This window comes from Apteryx rowi, unplaced genomic scaffold (assembly GCF_003343035.1).
Source record: "Apteryx rowi isolate R43461 unplaced genomic scaffold, aptRow1 scaffold_47, whole genome shotgun sequence".
In the NCBI taxonomy this organism is placed as follows: Eukaryota; Metazoa; Chordata; class Aves; order Apterygiformes; family Apterygidae; genus Apteryx; species Apteryx rowi.
The window spans coordinates 303,814-319,525 of NW_020450727.1; the positions used below are offsets into that span (position 1 = coordinate 303,814).

The following is a 15,712-nucleotide window of genomic DNA, read 5'->3' on the forward strand; positions in this document are numbered from 1 at the left end:
AACAAGAATGTTCTCTCTTCAAAAGGACAATGAAACATTTTATTTTTAGGCAGGAGCTAAAAATCCAACTGTGCAATTCTTTATTGTGGATACCCAGTCACTTCCTGCTTTTAATTCTACTGAAATTTCTCCACCAGCAGAAATAAAATCCGGGTAAGTAATTTTGGTTAAATGCTTGCTTGTTTGTGAGAGAGGAGGAGCTTTTATGTGCGACCACCCTGTATTCAGTGGATATTGTTTTATCCAGTCACATGGCTCTGGTAGCAACAAGATTTACCAGAGAAAATCTGCACAGAGATTATCCTTCTAGTGATTATATATAGATGGCATATTCCATGTATGTTATATTCAGAAAGTGACAAGTTCTTGGCTCATCACATTCAGTGGAGTCTAACTATGGTGAAGTCATTTCACAGCACAACTTTAATATGAGCAAGTTTTGGTATAATCAAATTATAATGTATGTATTCCGATTCACTTTGGGAAAGAAAAAAAAACAAAACAAAACAGAACCCTTAATGGTAAGTGAAGATTCGATTTCATTGGAAGGAAGCTCCCTGCAATTTTGTTTTGATGTAGAAAGTAATATAGCCTGCTAAGGCAAGGTGTCATGGTTATCCTATGATTTATATTTAAAATGTTTGTATTCTTTGGAAGCATGGTGGAAAGCAGCATGTCTCAAAGTAAATGGAAAACTGTATTTCACAAATGCCACTGGAAATGTACAATATGATATAAATGTATGGCTATTTTGTAAAGAGCATTTCAGTTGATTTAAAATGCATGCCACAGAATGTGGTATACCAACTCTGTGTTTTTTTGTGGGTGGTGGTGGGGTTTGTTTGTTTGTTTGTTTGTTTGTTTGTTTTTAACAGTATTGTAGAAATTTTTAGAGGTTTTCACCTTACAAAAAGATGATGGGTATGGAAAAACAGGTTATACTAATGATCTTCAGAAAAAGCAAAGCAGGTTTGTTAGCTAGTGAATAAAACAGCATTTTGTACTGGCTGGCCAAAAAGCTGCAGTTGGAGTAGAACTGGTATCCTATTTCAGCCCTCAACACAGCATGACTAATATCTCTGTATTAACCAAGATCCACAAGTTTTTATATATTGTTCTTTATTTTAGCTCTACAGTAATACTGCAATAGCTTGATGTCGTATAGCTGCTGTACACCTTTTTTTCTCCAGAATTTCAGTACCTCTGAATTATAAGCATTTTATGTTTACCTCAGTTCTAGTTGGGATATCTGTCATCTTAAAGTTATGTTTCATCTTTTGCTAACATCTAATGAAAGCAGAACAATGCTGCTTTGTAACCTGGGGAGAATAACTTTCATACACCTTCCAGCCTGGTACTTATCTGGATAACACAGGCTGGATTTATGTGGACTTAATCCATTTTTAAATGAATGTAACACTGTATGAATCTGTATTTATACAAAGATATATCAAGTCTTGAATGATGAACATGAGGGTTTAAACCTACTCATCCTCCTCCTCACCCTTCCCTGGCTTTTAGTCTAAATAATCGTTAGTTAAATTGCAGCATTCCAGGAGGGTGCAGGTAATGCTTCCCTTGTCCTGCGCGTGTTCAGGTGCACAGAGCTTGTCTTAGGGAATTGCACAAGAGCAAAATTACAAGAATAGGAAAAGGCAACGTTGTTGTTGTATAGTTTTGCTCCAAGAAGTGCAAAATATTGAATATTTGCATCATACACTGCTGTATGATGGGAAATATTAACTTTCATGGTGGAAAAGTCTATTTTGACTTCCTTGGAGGTAAATTCTGAGTAAGACTAAATTTAAAGACAGCCCTAAGTTGGAGGCATACCTGAGCTCACACATCTCGGTGGGACTTCCAGGAGGGATTGTACCTGCGAACAGTTGCCTCTTGCAACACCACCCAGAGCTGGTAGTATGCACAACAGCCGCAGCACCGCGTTTGCAGAGGGCGCAGCATGCTTCTGGTTCCTCAGCTGGCTGGCCAGCTCTGCTAGCTAGCGCAAGGAGGGGGGACGGTGCGAATGCTGTGCCACAGCAGGTGCGTCCTCTGAACGAGAGGCGTTCAGTTGCAACGTGAAAACCATGCAGGGAAACTCTTCCTACGCCACCCCCTCTTGAGAGCCAAGCAAGAAGACGGTCCTTAGCAATTAATAACTATGGAAAAAATAGTTTGTCAGTCTCTYTGTCAGAGGGAAAGTTTTACTATTTGTCTATGTCTTGTACTGGCTCCCCAGTACAAGAGGGATGTGGCACTACTGGAGCGAGTCCAGCGAAGGGCTACAAAGATGATTAGGGGACTGGAGCATCTCTCTTATGAGGAAAGACTGAGAGAGCTGGGCCTGTTTAGCCTGGAGAAGAGAAGGCTGAGAGGRGATCTTATCAAYGTGTACAAGTATCTGAAGGGAGGGTGTCGAGAGGATGGGACCAGACTCTTTTCAGTGGTGCCGAGCGACAGGATGCRAGGCAACGGGCACAAACTGAAACACAGACACTTCCATCTTAACATGAGGAAAAACTTTTTCACTGTGAGGGTGACAGAGCACTGGAACAGGTTGCCCCGAGAGGTGGTGGAGTCTCCTTCTCTGGAGATATTCAAAACCCGCCTGGACACGATCCTGTGCAATGTGCTCTAGGTGACCCTGCTTGAGCAGGGGGGGTTGGACTAGATGATCTCCAGAGGTCCCTTCCAACCTCAGCGATTCTGTGAAAGGTGCCAAAATCTGGGATGGCAGTATTTTGCCACTTAAGATGGTAGACGAAACCTGTTAACTTTTTTGCATGAATGACCAGCATGACACCCATGCAGCATTTAAACGCCACTTTTGGCATCAGGGATACAGGAGTATCCTCTTGGTTAACAGGAGGATGAAGGCAGTGGATGCTTCTTGTCTGAAATGATCTGTCCTAAAAATAAGAAGTCTTCAGAATAGAGAACTTTAAAAGATGATTGCAGGAATATCCTTCCTGAGCATAAAATGAGAAAGGGCAATGAAGGACTGCTCTAATGTATACTTTGAATTAATTGCAACTCTGTTTACGTGTTAGGGGTTTTACAATTGAAAACTGAAGGGACATTCTAGCTTCCATAATAACTTTAAAATATATGTTATGCTATAAATGATCCTCTCTTTTTTTTTTTGTACTGTCCATCCTGTCTGATACCTGTAGTCTCTAGAATTATTAACTTCTCTAACTTTGAAGGAGCAAAAACTGTAGGGCTAATTCCCCTTTTGCAAACCAAGGGATACCACTATTATATGTACATGAAGAACAGCAGTTTCGTTTCTTTCTTTCCTTTTTTTTTTTTCCAAACAAGTCCCTTCAGAGTGCTTTTTTAATTTTATTGGTCTAATTATACTGTTTGAAACCAGTGACAACAGCAATATTAAATGTCCTACCAACTTTCCAGTCAAACATGAATGTAAAAATAGACCTTTATGGAACATGATTTCTAAAATGCAGTCTAGAAATAAACCTGAAAGTGGTTGGTAACCAGTTGGCATGTATTTTTAATCAATCCACACTAATTGTAGTGTTTTCTTCTGTTTCTGCCTGCCACCCCCCCCCATTTTATGATCACAAAGATATTCAGTCTCATCACAAAACTTCCCACACATTTTTGTTAACTAACTTTGGGGAAAAAGGGAACATGAACTTGGAACTAAGTCAAATGTGCAAATTCCGGTTAAAAATGTAGACTTGCCTTAGAGGGGAGGTTTGTTTTATTTTAGTTCATAAGGCTTCTAGGAGATAGGAGACATCTAAAATAAGAAGAGTACATCTAACAGATCGTAATGGTAAACAAAGCCACTAAATTTTTRTGTGGTGCCTTTTTAAAAATAATATACAAGAATATTCATGAAAATGATATTTTTTCAGATTTTTTTCAGCTATTTTGATTCATCATGTTAACTAGTTAGCATTCTGAAGATGAAAGTAAAATATTCAAATAGTAATATTTGCTTTTGGTATGGTTTTTCCCTCCATTCTAACCAATGGAAATAAATACTAAACTGAACAAAGTTGTATATCACTCAGCAAATGCTTAGAAGCTACCAACTTCATAGAGAGAAAAGGATAAAATTCCAAAACACAAGACCCATTCAACTTCACATTAAGAAGAATTTCCTCTAGATGCAGACAATATGAGATTCATGGCACAGTCCTGAGTAGCTATTATTTCATACGTTAGAGGATAGTGGTCTGGCTGTTAGTATTTAATTGTAGCCTTTCTGGAAGTAGGTATACACAAACCATCTAAATCTTTACTGTATGAATGAAAATAACCAAGCTGCAAAACAATTGACAAAAAAAATAGCATAATTAGATTTTCATCAATATTTGTCTTTGGAAGAGTCAACTGAAATGTAAAAAGCTGAATGAGCCTCATTCAGTGAATTGCTGAACACTATTGCATGATACATTAATACAGAGAGAATTTTAAATATCTAACAGTTTTTGCTATTTTCAGGGATCACTATTTGAGTGTTGTAACATGGGTGACAGATGAAAGGATCTGTCTGCAGTGGCTCAGAAGAATTCAGAATTTTTCAGTCCTCACAGTCTGTGACTYTGCAAGAGCCACTGGAAATTGGACATGTCCAAAGGTGAGAAAAATGAGCTTGGCAGAGTCACAATGCTGAATAAATGAGCCTAGGAAGGTACTACTCTAGTACCTCCCTGTATTTATCTTTGTAGAAACACAGACTGGTATAAAATAAACATAATTCTTGTGGGATTGTTTGTTTTTTCTTTCTCAGGAAAAACAACGTACGGAAGAAAGTAGAACTGGCTGGATTGGCACAGTGAGTGTTCAGTTCCTAAAACTGCCACGTGGTAAATAACACTGTGATAGTTAAGACGCTTTCTTATGAGCTTCTTACCTGTTGTAATGATCTTATGTGCAGATATGATCCATTCCTTAGTTGTGTTTTGGATATATAAAATATGATCTCAAATGGGACTCACACACGCTTTTTACGCTTTTGTGGGTTTGTGGTTCTGAACGCCCCGGCTCAGGCTGGTAGTGGGGCACGGCTTGGAGCTGTATGTAACTGCCCTCCGACCTGCATGTCATGTTYGGCTCACCTGAAAGCAGAGAGCTCCTTCCAGACTCCTTTTTTAATTCTAACCTATTGCTTTGGTAGCGATAGGTAGGGGAGTGCGGGAGCTAGGATTCAGATTTCCGTCTATATTGGAGTTGTCAGCTATGCTGATTTGGCTGCTCTCCAATGTTTCTGCCACCACCAGAATGATCAGGGGATAAAATGTATTAGGAAATGTATCCTAGAACTTTTTGAATTAAATTCGAGGAGGTGTGTAGGGGACAAAAGTCTGTTTTAGCAATTCAGGTTGCAGAAAAACATCCCAAGTTCTCCTGGTTTTGTGTTTGTTTTTCTTTTTTTTCCCCCCCATCCAAAATACCCATTGGAGGGAACTGGGGACAAGATGCATGTAACTGACCAGGTGAAAATTTTCATACACTCTACCAAACCAATCACTGCTCCCTGGATGATGTTTTCCAAAGTGCCTTTCAGTCCCTTCGTACATGGTAGGGAGTAGGCACCTAATGAACTACACAGAAGATCTGGGGGAAGCGAAGCAGAGATTCAAAAGTTCAGACTTGGAGGGAGAAGTGAGTTTCAGAGTTTTTGATGAGAACACAGAGTACACTTTCCACTCCCGCATTTTCCACACGCTGATTATGCTTTAGTCACTAATTCACTTTTGAAGTCAAAAATGAAAGTTTAAAGAAATGCAAAGAGGGAGGCAACAGCAGGGATGAAATCATCCGCAGTATGAAGATGAGAGATCAACCCACCTGCTGTCAAATTTGATATGGAAAGGAAGGCCTTAACGCTGACACATTTTGCTTCTCTGCAGCAAAGGCTTCACAATTAGACAATGTGATGATCAAGCTGCAGACTTTGTAAACAGTTGTGCAAAATGAGAGGGCAAAATGCGAGTCTGTGCCATTAAACTAGGTTGTTGGGTTTTCTGTTTCTTTTAAAGAGACAACCCACATTTTAGGAGCTGTTGGAAGATAAAGGCAATCTCAGTGTCTAAGTCTTGGATCTGAAAAGAGAGTGGAAAATAGTGAGGATTGAAGGGGAGGGAGTAGTATCTTTATTCCTTTCTGTTGTTCTCGTCTGCTTATGGATAAAATGACACTTGACTGAGCAGGGATACTTGTGTATGTGCGTATAAACAATTGTATATATACACATACAAGTTATAGATGTAACCGTGTGCATGTGTGCATATATCTATAGTCCTCACCCCCAAATAGAGAGGAAGTAGCAGTGAATTTAAGAATGTTCAGGACTTTGCAGCCTCTGTGTTGCTGTGTAAGGCGTCCAGGTCGTGAGCAAGTTAGAGCTCTCCAGCTGGGTTAAAGGAAAGTCACACTTGGAAAGAAGCAAGACTGATAGGGGAGAGGCTAGCAAAATATTTGCCACGTTGTTTTATGCAAAAATATTACTATGGAAGAAGCAGTGGTTATCAGGAGCACATGGACTAGGGGGACTCAAGTTGGTCATTGCTTGCTGAAGGTGAGGAACTTTCTCCTTCTGCTCAGAATGTTTTTTTCATTTCAGAAATGGGTGTCGTCTCAGAGACGTTGCATTGTGTGAATTGGCTAATTGTTGTTTAGATGTTTTGGACATGTATCACAGAAAAATCTCTTCTTTCATTTGGATTGATTTCTTTCCTCTGTTTTTCTCTATACCATGAGAACACATGCAAAAGACAGTCAGTAGGAGGAATACGTTCATTTCCATCAGTCCCAATTGATAGATGGATAGTTCCTTCATGAAAATATTCCAGTTTGGATTCCCTGGCATTCTGAAATCACCTACTTACTAGCAAAATTTGCTAGCAGTTTGTTTTCATTGAAAAAGGGGGGAAATTTTGCACTGTCAAACTAAAAAATAATTCAGAATTCAAAGGACTTTTTCCAAAAATATATGTTTTTAAAAGGGAAATTCAAAGAAAACCTGTCTTTGCAGAACTCACATGGCTAAAGGTTACACCTTGATGTTAGAGTGGAACAAAATAAAACAGTGACTTTAGAGGTAGATGGGCGTACTGTTTCCTAAAGTGAGAGGAAACTAGGCATACCTGTAGGCCTTCAAATTCAAGAGAGGTGGAAGAGGACATGCATCATTACCAGAATACTAATACTCAGGAAAATCTGCTGCTTAAGGAGCAATGAAGTATTTTAAATACAGTTACTTTTATTGTAGTGGCTACAGGTTCTAGCTGCTAAATCATCAGACAGAATACTTTGCAGTATGTTTAATGATGCATTGGTTGAAGTATTGAAACTTATGTTCTGCTATTAAAACCCAAATTTACCATTTTGGTTTGGAATTTGGTTGTTTGCTTTAATAGACTCTTTTGTGTTCAAGTTTCAGCCATCTGTCCCTTACTTTGCACCCGACAATACTTCTTACTACAAAGTCTTCAGCAATGCAGTGGGTTACAAGCACATCCATTATATAAATGGCTCACAGGTAAGTAGTAAGTTGTAGGACAGTCAGTGCTGACTTGTATTTCTCCTGGTCAGCATGGAGTTTCGCATTCTAGTTTTTCTTTTTGCCTTGCTTATTTTTTTATTTTTTCTTTCTCTTTTTTTTTTTCAGGCTCCAATAGCTATTACTGAAGGAAGATGGGAAGTAATCAGCATAGCAGCTGTAACCAGTAATTTTTTGTAAGTATTGTAATTAAGCTATTGGTTTTTGTCAGGAGGACTTGTAATAAGAGCCTAAGCAGACAGGGGGGCAGTAGGGGGAAAGGGTGTCATTTAACTTATTAAAAATCTCATCTGAACATGTAAGATAATCCTTTAAATAGTGTAATGTACTGTAAATATCTTAACATAACCAATATGTTTTGCTTTTATAGATACTACGTCAGCAATGAAAATGGTGGAATGCCAGGAGGAAGAAACCTTTATAAGTAAGATGTTTGTTATGCATTATGAGTAAAATATTTGTTACCAAAAAAGAAAGTATTGGAAAGTAAGATTAGGATGCTCGAAGTCCAACATGGAGTCCGATATGGGATATTTAATTAAAAACAGTTTAGGACTATGAGCTGTGAAAATAAGTGAAATATTTTTCTATGAATTCAGTTGATAAAATGAAATAGTGGGTGAGAAGAAAGAACCAGCTCCCAAAACAAAACCTCTAGTGTTTTTTTTTCACTGTGATAATAATTCCTGTATTAATTGAATTCAAAAGTTTAAAGTCTGTTTTCTTGGCTATTTCAATCAATAAGGATTCTACTCCTGAATTTTATCTTATTTCATTTGGTCATCTTATTTTTTAAAAAAGCATACATTTGTTCAGCATAGTTTAAAAAAAAAAAAAATTCATCTCTGAAATGAAACTCGTCCACTTTGCAGAGTGCTCTTGGAAAGCGGTCCAAGTTCTACTAAATGTGTTAGCTGTGCTCTGAATAAAGAAAGATGCCAGTATTATTCTGTGTCCTTCAGCGAAGATGCACAGTATTATCAGCTAGATTGTTATGGTGAGTATATCCCAAGTTAATTGACATAAACATGACTCGCTGTTTAGCTGGGTGAGGAAGTTCACTTCCTCAAGATCCTGATATGCACTGCCTAACAACGATATGTGTTGATATCTTTGGATATATGCATTGACAGCAGAAAAACGTACTCCCCACTATGCTCAAAATCACCTTGACAAAAATTACAAGAAATAAAAATGATTGCCCTACCTATCAATGGACCTCAGAGGGGTGGCAAAACAGTCCTCTCATATGCAGGTCTGAACCTCCTCAGGAGCTGCTCTTGTAATCAAATGCCATTTGCAACGTGCTAAAAATGGTTGTAGCCTGCTGCTACTTCAGAGCAGGTTGAATGAACAGTAACAGCATATCCATCAAATGATACTGCCTTTGTTGCAATTGTTTTGTGACCAAGTGGAGATGATGTACTTACTTCAGAGACAGATAATGGAAAGAAGTTTCTGTTCCAACCATAACAGGTTGGAAATCATTGGTAAAGTTATGTAGGAAGACTTGTTTTTCTCCTATGCTGTTCCCGTATATATATAGCATTACACGTAGATGTACTATTTGAGGGAATATGCTGTGCATGGGGAGCTGTGTCATCTGTAGAAGGATTTGGAGGCTCTCCTGGGAGCAAAGCAAGCAATAAGCTGGGTAAAGAGAAGTTTTCCATGTGTTGGTATAAAATTATATTGGATAGCGTTGTTCAAAGAATCTAATGAATGTAATCGTATGTAAAGCATTGGGATTGCTTTCTGAGCTTTTGACCTGTAAGTGTTTGTGCTAGATAGTGCAAAGGCTAAACTCATCAGAGGGGGGAAAATGTAGCATTCTCTGGTATTTCTCCTAAACTTGAAATAAATGTTGTTTTTAAGATGCCATGGTCTTATATGATCTGTGGGCTGGAAAGACAGACACCAGAGAGGGAATCATTCTGTCAGATTGTAGAAGTGGTCTGTTGAAGACTGCTGTAGTCTCCGTGACTGCTCTAAGAAGGCTTATGATTTGCAAACCACGGTCCACAACGGATTGGTAGACCTTGTTAAAGAGCAGAAGTTTAATTTTTCAGTACCTCACAGTCAAATAGTTTGTCTGAAAGAAAGTTTGAATATTGTATGTAATCCTGTAAGTTCAGGCCCTGCTGACTTAAAATCTGTATGTGCAGACTAGATGGAAAYTGATTCTGAACCTTTTTGATTCACCCACTTCCAATTACTCTTCAAGGGTCTTGTTGTGAGACAGCATGCAAACATGAAGGTTTTATTCTCTATTAACAGGTCCTGGACTGCCCATGTCTACTTTGCACAGAAGCAGCGATGATAATGGTATGGGATTGTCTTAAAATATCACTTGTGTCAAGCCAGAAACTTGCACTGTAAATTTAATTTAATTTTGTTCTCATTGCTTAGTACAATAGTTAAAGCATGWCATTTTTAAAGGCTAACTTTAATTTCAGTTATTTTATTTTAGTTAACCAGACAGATAAACTATGCAGCTCAGCGTACACTTATTCATGTTTTATTTAATATTATTTTACTTTCTGCTAGAAAACAGTGAGTAATGTATGTCTTGTGTGCTGGATAATTGTTCAGTTTTTGTGAAATTGCATTTATTTGGAAAATGTGGAAACCAGCTTTAAAAATTATTAAGGGAAAGCTATACCATTAATATTGAATACATGAGGAAAAACAAAGAATGCAGTGAACTTAGAGTGCAGTGTAGGTTGCCATCACCTCAAAGTGAATTTTTAAATTGGTTCCTATTTAAAAAGATTAACGTATTCAAAGATAATGTTTCTAATCTTCGACTCTTCTCAACTCTTTTTCAGTCATCAGGAACTTAGAAAATAACACTGAACTGGACAATTCATTGAAAGATATTCAAATGCCTTCAAAAAAATTTGGGTCCATTAGTGTAGGTGGATATGGTAAGTTTAAAAGCATGTTTTACCCTTCTCTCCCCATTTTCCCAAGTGCTTTGAGGTCTTCTGCTAAAAGCATGATAGAAGAGTTGGATGGTTTAGTGGGGATTATTGCAGTTTTTCAGCACTTAGAGGCAAGGCAGGAATTTTTTTCTGAAATCCCAAAACATTCTAATCTAAGATTAGATTTCCACTTTTCCATAGTGAGATATCTCAATGTTTTCATGATGATAGGCATTAGCTCCTTTGTTTTCTGTTAGTTACCTGTAAAACAGAAGAGGTCCCCACTGCCACCTATTTGGGGGGGAGGGGGGGCAGAGAAGGAGAAGGAGGGGGGCACACAGCTCGTCAAATAGGTCTTAACTTACAGGGACAATTACCTTTGGGCTTGTGTGAGCAGGCAGGGATACTGGAAGAAAGAAACAATTATTATCCATAAATGGGCACAGAATATAAATGGAAAAACTTCTTTGCAAAATCATTTAGGCTGCACGTCAACAGGACCACCTGTGACTTTCTATATGGAAATATTCCTATTGAATAGTCACATTCTTAAAAGTATGTTTATGCTCAAAGACTACATAAATCTCTGAATGGCAAACTAGAACAAAGTATTAGTAAATCAGCTGCTTACTGCTTTGCTAACCCTGCTCATCTGAATTTGTGCATCAGGGTACAGAAGCTTCCTTGAAGTGTTCCTAGCTTGAAGAACATCAGGTAGACAAGCAGTAGTAGGCCTGATACCTGTCCGAACTGTTCTTGCTACAGTCTTTGCTATTAGTCTTTCTCTTCATGACAAACTTGCTCTTGATAAAATGAATGAATATTCTTAATGAAATTATGTTTTACAGACTGTATTGAGTTCCTTCTGCCACTGTTATCTGTTCTTTTTGATGCCTCTCTCCTTCCACTGTTTATCTTATTTATATAATGACTGTCTTTACCTTTGTGTTTTCTGTCTTTTATTTTAGTCACATTTTTACTAGGGCTAAAGATGAAATCTTCCAGGCAAGATGGAGGTTTAAAGATGTTCTTCGTGCTATCAGTTGTGTATTCATCTTTTTATTCCTCTTTGTTCTTACTACTTCATCTCTTCAGGGCAAAAGCTTTTGGGTAAGGGGAATCTATTTTTAATGCCACAAACAGAAGTAAATCCATTTACGTAGTCCTGCTTCAAGTCTCAAGTCTGCTTACAAATTCATGTATGTACTTGCCAAAGAAGAAATCCATTCCTATAATTATACAGTACACAGATGTTGGGGGAGGGGGGGAGAAAAAATTATATATTCATATGTTCAGTTTAGAATCATAATTTTTCAGTGCTGATTAGCACATTTTTATTTTAATGTGGTGCATATTCATGCCTGGACAAATTTCTGTAAAACTTGCACTCCAGCCATTCCTTCAGTGCAGGCTGTCAGCATTGTTTTACTCTTCCTTTGCAGCATCCATTCTTTTAAAATTCTGGAGTGAACAATCAAGCTGGTTGGTTTGCAAATCTTATCTGTGGTCTGCATTTAAAGTGTTTGGCTAACTTCCAGCCAACTTTGGTAGACAGAATAACATGTATGGAACGGGAATCACTGTTGCCTGAGAAATAACAGATAATTGGATGTGTTTCTGGGACACTACAAACTCTTATGCACAGCCTACCTGGCAGGTTCATGATATTTGGAATTTAGTTTTAGGACTGGGAGAGAAATTTGACTAAAGAAACTTTTTTGAACTAGTGTCAGATTTATCACTGTAAAGACTCACCAAGTTTTCCATGCAAGCTTATGTTGGAGAATGCTAAAAGATAACATGTTGAGTCCCCAAATTTCATTATTATTATTTTGGACTTCCCAGTTTCAGACTTTCTGTTAACTTTGCTATAAAAGATTAAAAAAAAATTGTTAGATCATGTAGGAATATTTATCAATATGTATTAGGATCTTTCAGATGAAATTACTGTTAGTTATTAGGCCGTGACTCAAATATGCTTTATGTGAACTGCAATCCATGTTGAGTTATTTCACTGGAACTAAGTCAAGCTCTTTTCATTTTTAGACCTGTGGTATCAAATGATTTTGCCTCCCCATTTCGATTCATCAAAGAAGTACCCTCTGCTCCTTGATGTGTAAGTCTTCGAGTTACATGGCAATGTTGTGTTAATAATCACTTTCATCTACTTCAAATGCTCCTAATAACATCAGGAGACACAAAACTGGCATGTTTTCTAATTACTTCTTAAAGTAGTTTTAAGAGACAATGAAAGAACAAGGTGTATCCCAGTTTGTCATAGATTTCTGTACCAGACAATGATGTAATGCATAACAAGAGTGTATTTTGCTTGTGGCAGTGAAGCAGATACAGAGTGTATCTGATGTAAAAATCCGGGTGTAAGCATTATCTTACCTCTTTTTCCAGATTTAGAGTTCACTGGGAATTGAAATTGCAATGAGATTGCAATTCTGGAATGCAGTTTCAATGGTCAATGAAATTGCATTCCAGAATGAAAGCTTGACTAAGCCACGTATCTGAAAGCTGAAGTGTGATGTCATGTTTTCTCTGTGGTATCTCTGTCAACTGGTTTTGGCAAACTATATTCCATGGTCAGGCTTGCATTCGTTGCATTTTTTCCATAAATTTAAGACTCAAAGGCCATCACCATCAAGTTTTAAGATCTTCCTCCACCCCAAGTCTTTCTCCTGAAGGAAAACAATACTAAAATTTTTGTCAATGCTGCAAAGCAAAGGGGTATTTTCCCTCTTTGTTTCAAACATCAGACATTAGCCCTTCCTCATCTACTTAAGTCATCTTGTCTTTTCTCACTGTCTCAAAATATTAAGTGAAATCCTGGAAGAGCTGACTGCCTGGTAGGCACTGGTGTTCAGTGTGGAGGAAGGGTCCTGAGCATGTATTCCTAGTTGAGTGTGCTTTTCAAACAAGTTCAGTGCAGCCTCAGTGCCAATGTTTGTGAGGTGAGTGACAACGTGCTGGTATGGAGGCTCTCATCAGTAACTGCCGTGATGCTGGAGGGTGCAGACTTGCAGAGTCGATTTGGCTTTGAGGCTTGTTTACTTTATAAGCTGGTTGTGCAGCAGCGCTGTAAGAAAGTGAGCAGCTCAGGAACCACTGTCATCTCTGGCCTGTGACTTGCTTCTGGAGCTCCCCATCACCACAGTCTTCAAAATATGTCCTAGGTACCTTCTGTCTCTTGGACAAATGACAATCTTAGTGTGTAGCTATCAGATTAAAGGTGGTTGACCATGTCTGGTCAAGAAAGTAAAGCCAGTAAATAAGTTAATACAAAGTTTTATTTTAGCTGAGCTTGCTTATCCTTGTGCTATAAAGCTGAAAAAGATATTTTTTCAGGAAATTATTTGGGGGGAAGGGGAAGCTGTTGTTGTTTTTGAAGGCCTAATTCTCCTTGGAGGAGGCTGAGCAGGCCTAACTCTTGAATCTAAGATATGAGAGTTATTTGTATGGTCTTCAGGTGAACAAATGGCCACCTTCTGTTATGCATTATATGCATGCTGTTATTTTATCCATCATCTACTGGAATCTACATAAAGATTCTTTAAGACTGGGATGGCTGTTACCTCAGATCTACARTGCACATGACTGAAACAGTAGAAAAGTTGATGAGTTTCGTCCTCTTCTTACTGAAAACCAGCAAAAAATTTTTTTCCCTTTTGAATTAATCTTTATTAGAGAAGTACATGTTTTTCTTTGGTAAGCAATTTTTTCTGTTCCGAGAACAAGCTAAGATGTTTAATAAGCATAAAAAAGACATATTGACCAGACCATGAGCACATGCTCTCTGTTCTGTTGCTCAAACACTTCCGTGCATGCTGATGTGTTTCCCCTTAACCAGAAATTACTAAAATTTAGCTATTCATTAAAACAGAAATTGTTAACTTTTTTTTTTTTTTTTTTAAACCAAAAGCTGAATCCCTAAGGAGAGTAGCTGTTAGCCGTTACTGGTTTTTCCCTCCAAATGTTGTTGTTAGATACATCTTAATATAATGTAACTTGGTGGCACTGTAATAATTTTTGATATGCCTGCTGAACCTTTTAATGAGCAGTCTGTGCTCTTTGCTTGTTAACCCTTTTTTGGTCTTGATTCTATTTTRTTGACTTACCTGGGCCTTTGTCAGCATCGCCTTTGCTTCACAGTGATGTTGATATCAGCAATTCCCTCAGCTGTATCAGGACCCATAGCATATAGAAACAAAGGTAGATATTGAGAATTCCTAGTAGTTTTCCCCCTCTTACAAAACTGTGGAAAATGGATTGAAGAGCCATAGGAGCCACTCTTTCATTTCTCACTCTGGTAGGCCTTTTATTGAACATCAAAACTCAACTGACTAAACATGCCAACGCAACAAAAAAGGAAATTTGGTTCGGATTTTTGATAAACCATTTAAAAACRTCATAGCTTCTTATTACAGCAGAAAGCAGTAACTTTCCTAAATAAAATCTGGCCTGCTTTGTTGATTGACAGTTGCATTTTCAAAAGTGTATTGCTTTTGATATGCAGGCAAGCCGCAGTTTGGAGTAAGTTAGCGACGCTTTTTTTGTCTGCTCAGTTTAGTTTAAAAGTTTGCCCTTCCGTGTTTGCCGAAAATTGTCAGCAATAACTGTACTTCAAACACTTGATGAGAGAACAGGCGGAGAGTGAATACTTGAATCCTATGGTACTTTTCACCCAGGTATGCAGGACCCTGTAGTCAGAAAGTAGATTATGCCTTCCGGATCAACTGGGCTACTTACCTTGCAAGCACAGAACAGATCATCGTGGCTAGCTTCGATGGCAGAGGCAGTGGCTACCAGGGGGATGAAATTATGCATGCAATAAACCGAAGACTAGGAACATATGAAGTGGAAGATCAGATATCAGCAGCCAGGTGAGGTGCAGTGAAATGGTCAACAAAGGTGAAGGTTTTGAATGGTCATCTTAAAATTACTGGCAAAAGCATAACTAAATTCTACATTATATGCCGAAGAGTGTCATTTATGTGCCAACAATTATTTTATGCTTAAAAAGAGAGAAGAATTAATGCTTTAATAACAAATTTACTGTAGCCTTATTTCTATAGAGAAGATAGCTTTGGCACATTGGCAAAAGGACAGACCACCAAAGAACTTGTAGCTGAACGTTTTACTCCAGACTTTTCTGCAAGGTTCTGTCATGACGGAGAGTTATTTATATGTGCTGAACTACTCAGCATTTATAGCTTGGTGGTGTTTCAGAATCTTTTTTTTT

The 15,712-nt window shown here is 38.1% G+C and overlaps 1 protein-coding gene across 1 annotated transcript in view; it reads left to right on the forward strand.

The window, feature by feature from the left end:
* Nucleotides 1-15,712, forward strand: part of DPP4 (dipeptidyl peptidase 4) — a gene marked incomplete at its 5' end in the record, with an annotated part of 42,095 nt that overhangs the window by 14,756 nt on the left and 11,627 nt on the right. The window contains 11 exons of the mRNA XM_026077941.1: nucleotides 50-153; nucleotides 4,477-4,612; nucleotides 4,766-4,810; nucleotides 7,415-7,519; nucleotides 7,649-7,716; nucleotides 7,911-7,964; nucleotides 8,413-8,537; nucleotides 9,818-9,865; nucleotides 10,369-10,467; nucleotides 12,511-12,580; nucleotides 15,159-15,353. Of these exons, the coding sequence (XP_025933726.1) occupies nucleotides 50-153; nucleotides 4,477-4,612; nucleotides 4,766-4,810; nucleotides 7,415-7,519; nucleotides 7,649-7,716; nucleotides 7,911-7,964; nucleotides 8,413-8,537; nucleotides 9,818-9,865; nucleotides 10,369-10,467; nucleotides 12,511-12,580; nucleotides 15,159-15,353 (1,049 nt within the window). The remainder of the gene's footprint in view (nucleotides 1-49; nucleotides 154-4,476; nucleotides 4,613-4,765; nucleotides 4,811-7,414; nucleotides 7,520-7,648; nucleotides 7,717-7,910; nucleotides 7,965-8,412; nucleotides 8,538-9,817; nucleotides 9,866-10,368; nucleotides 10,468-12,510; nucleotides 12,581-15,158; nucleotides 15,354-15,712) is intronic.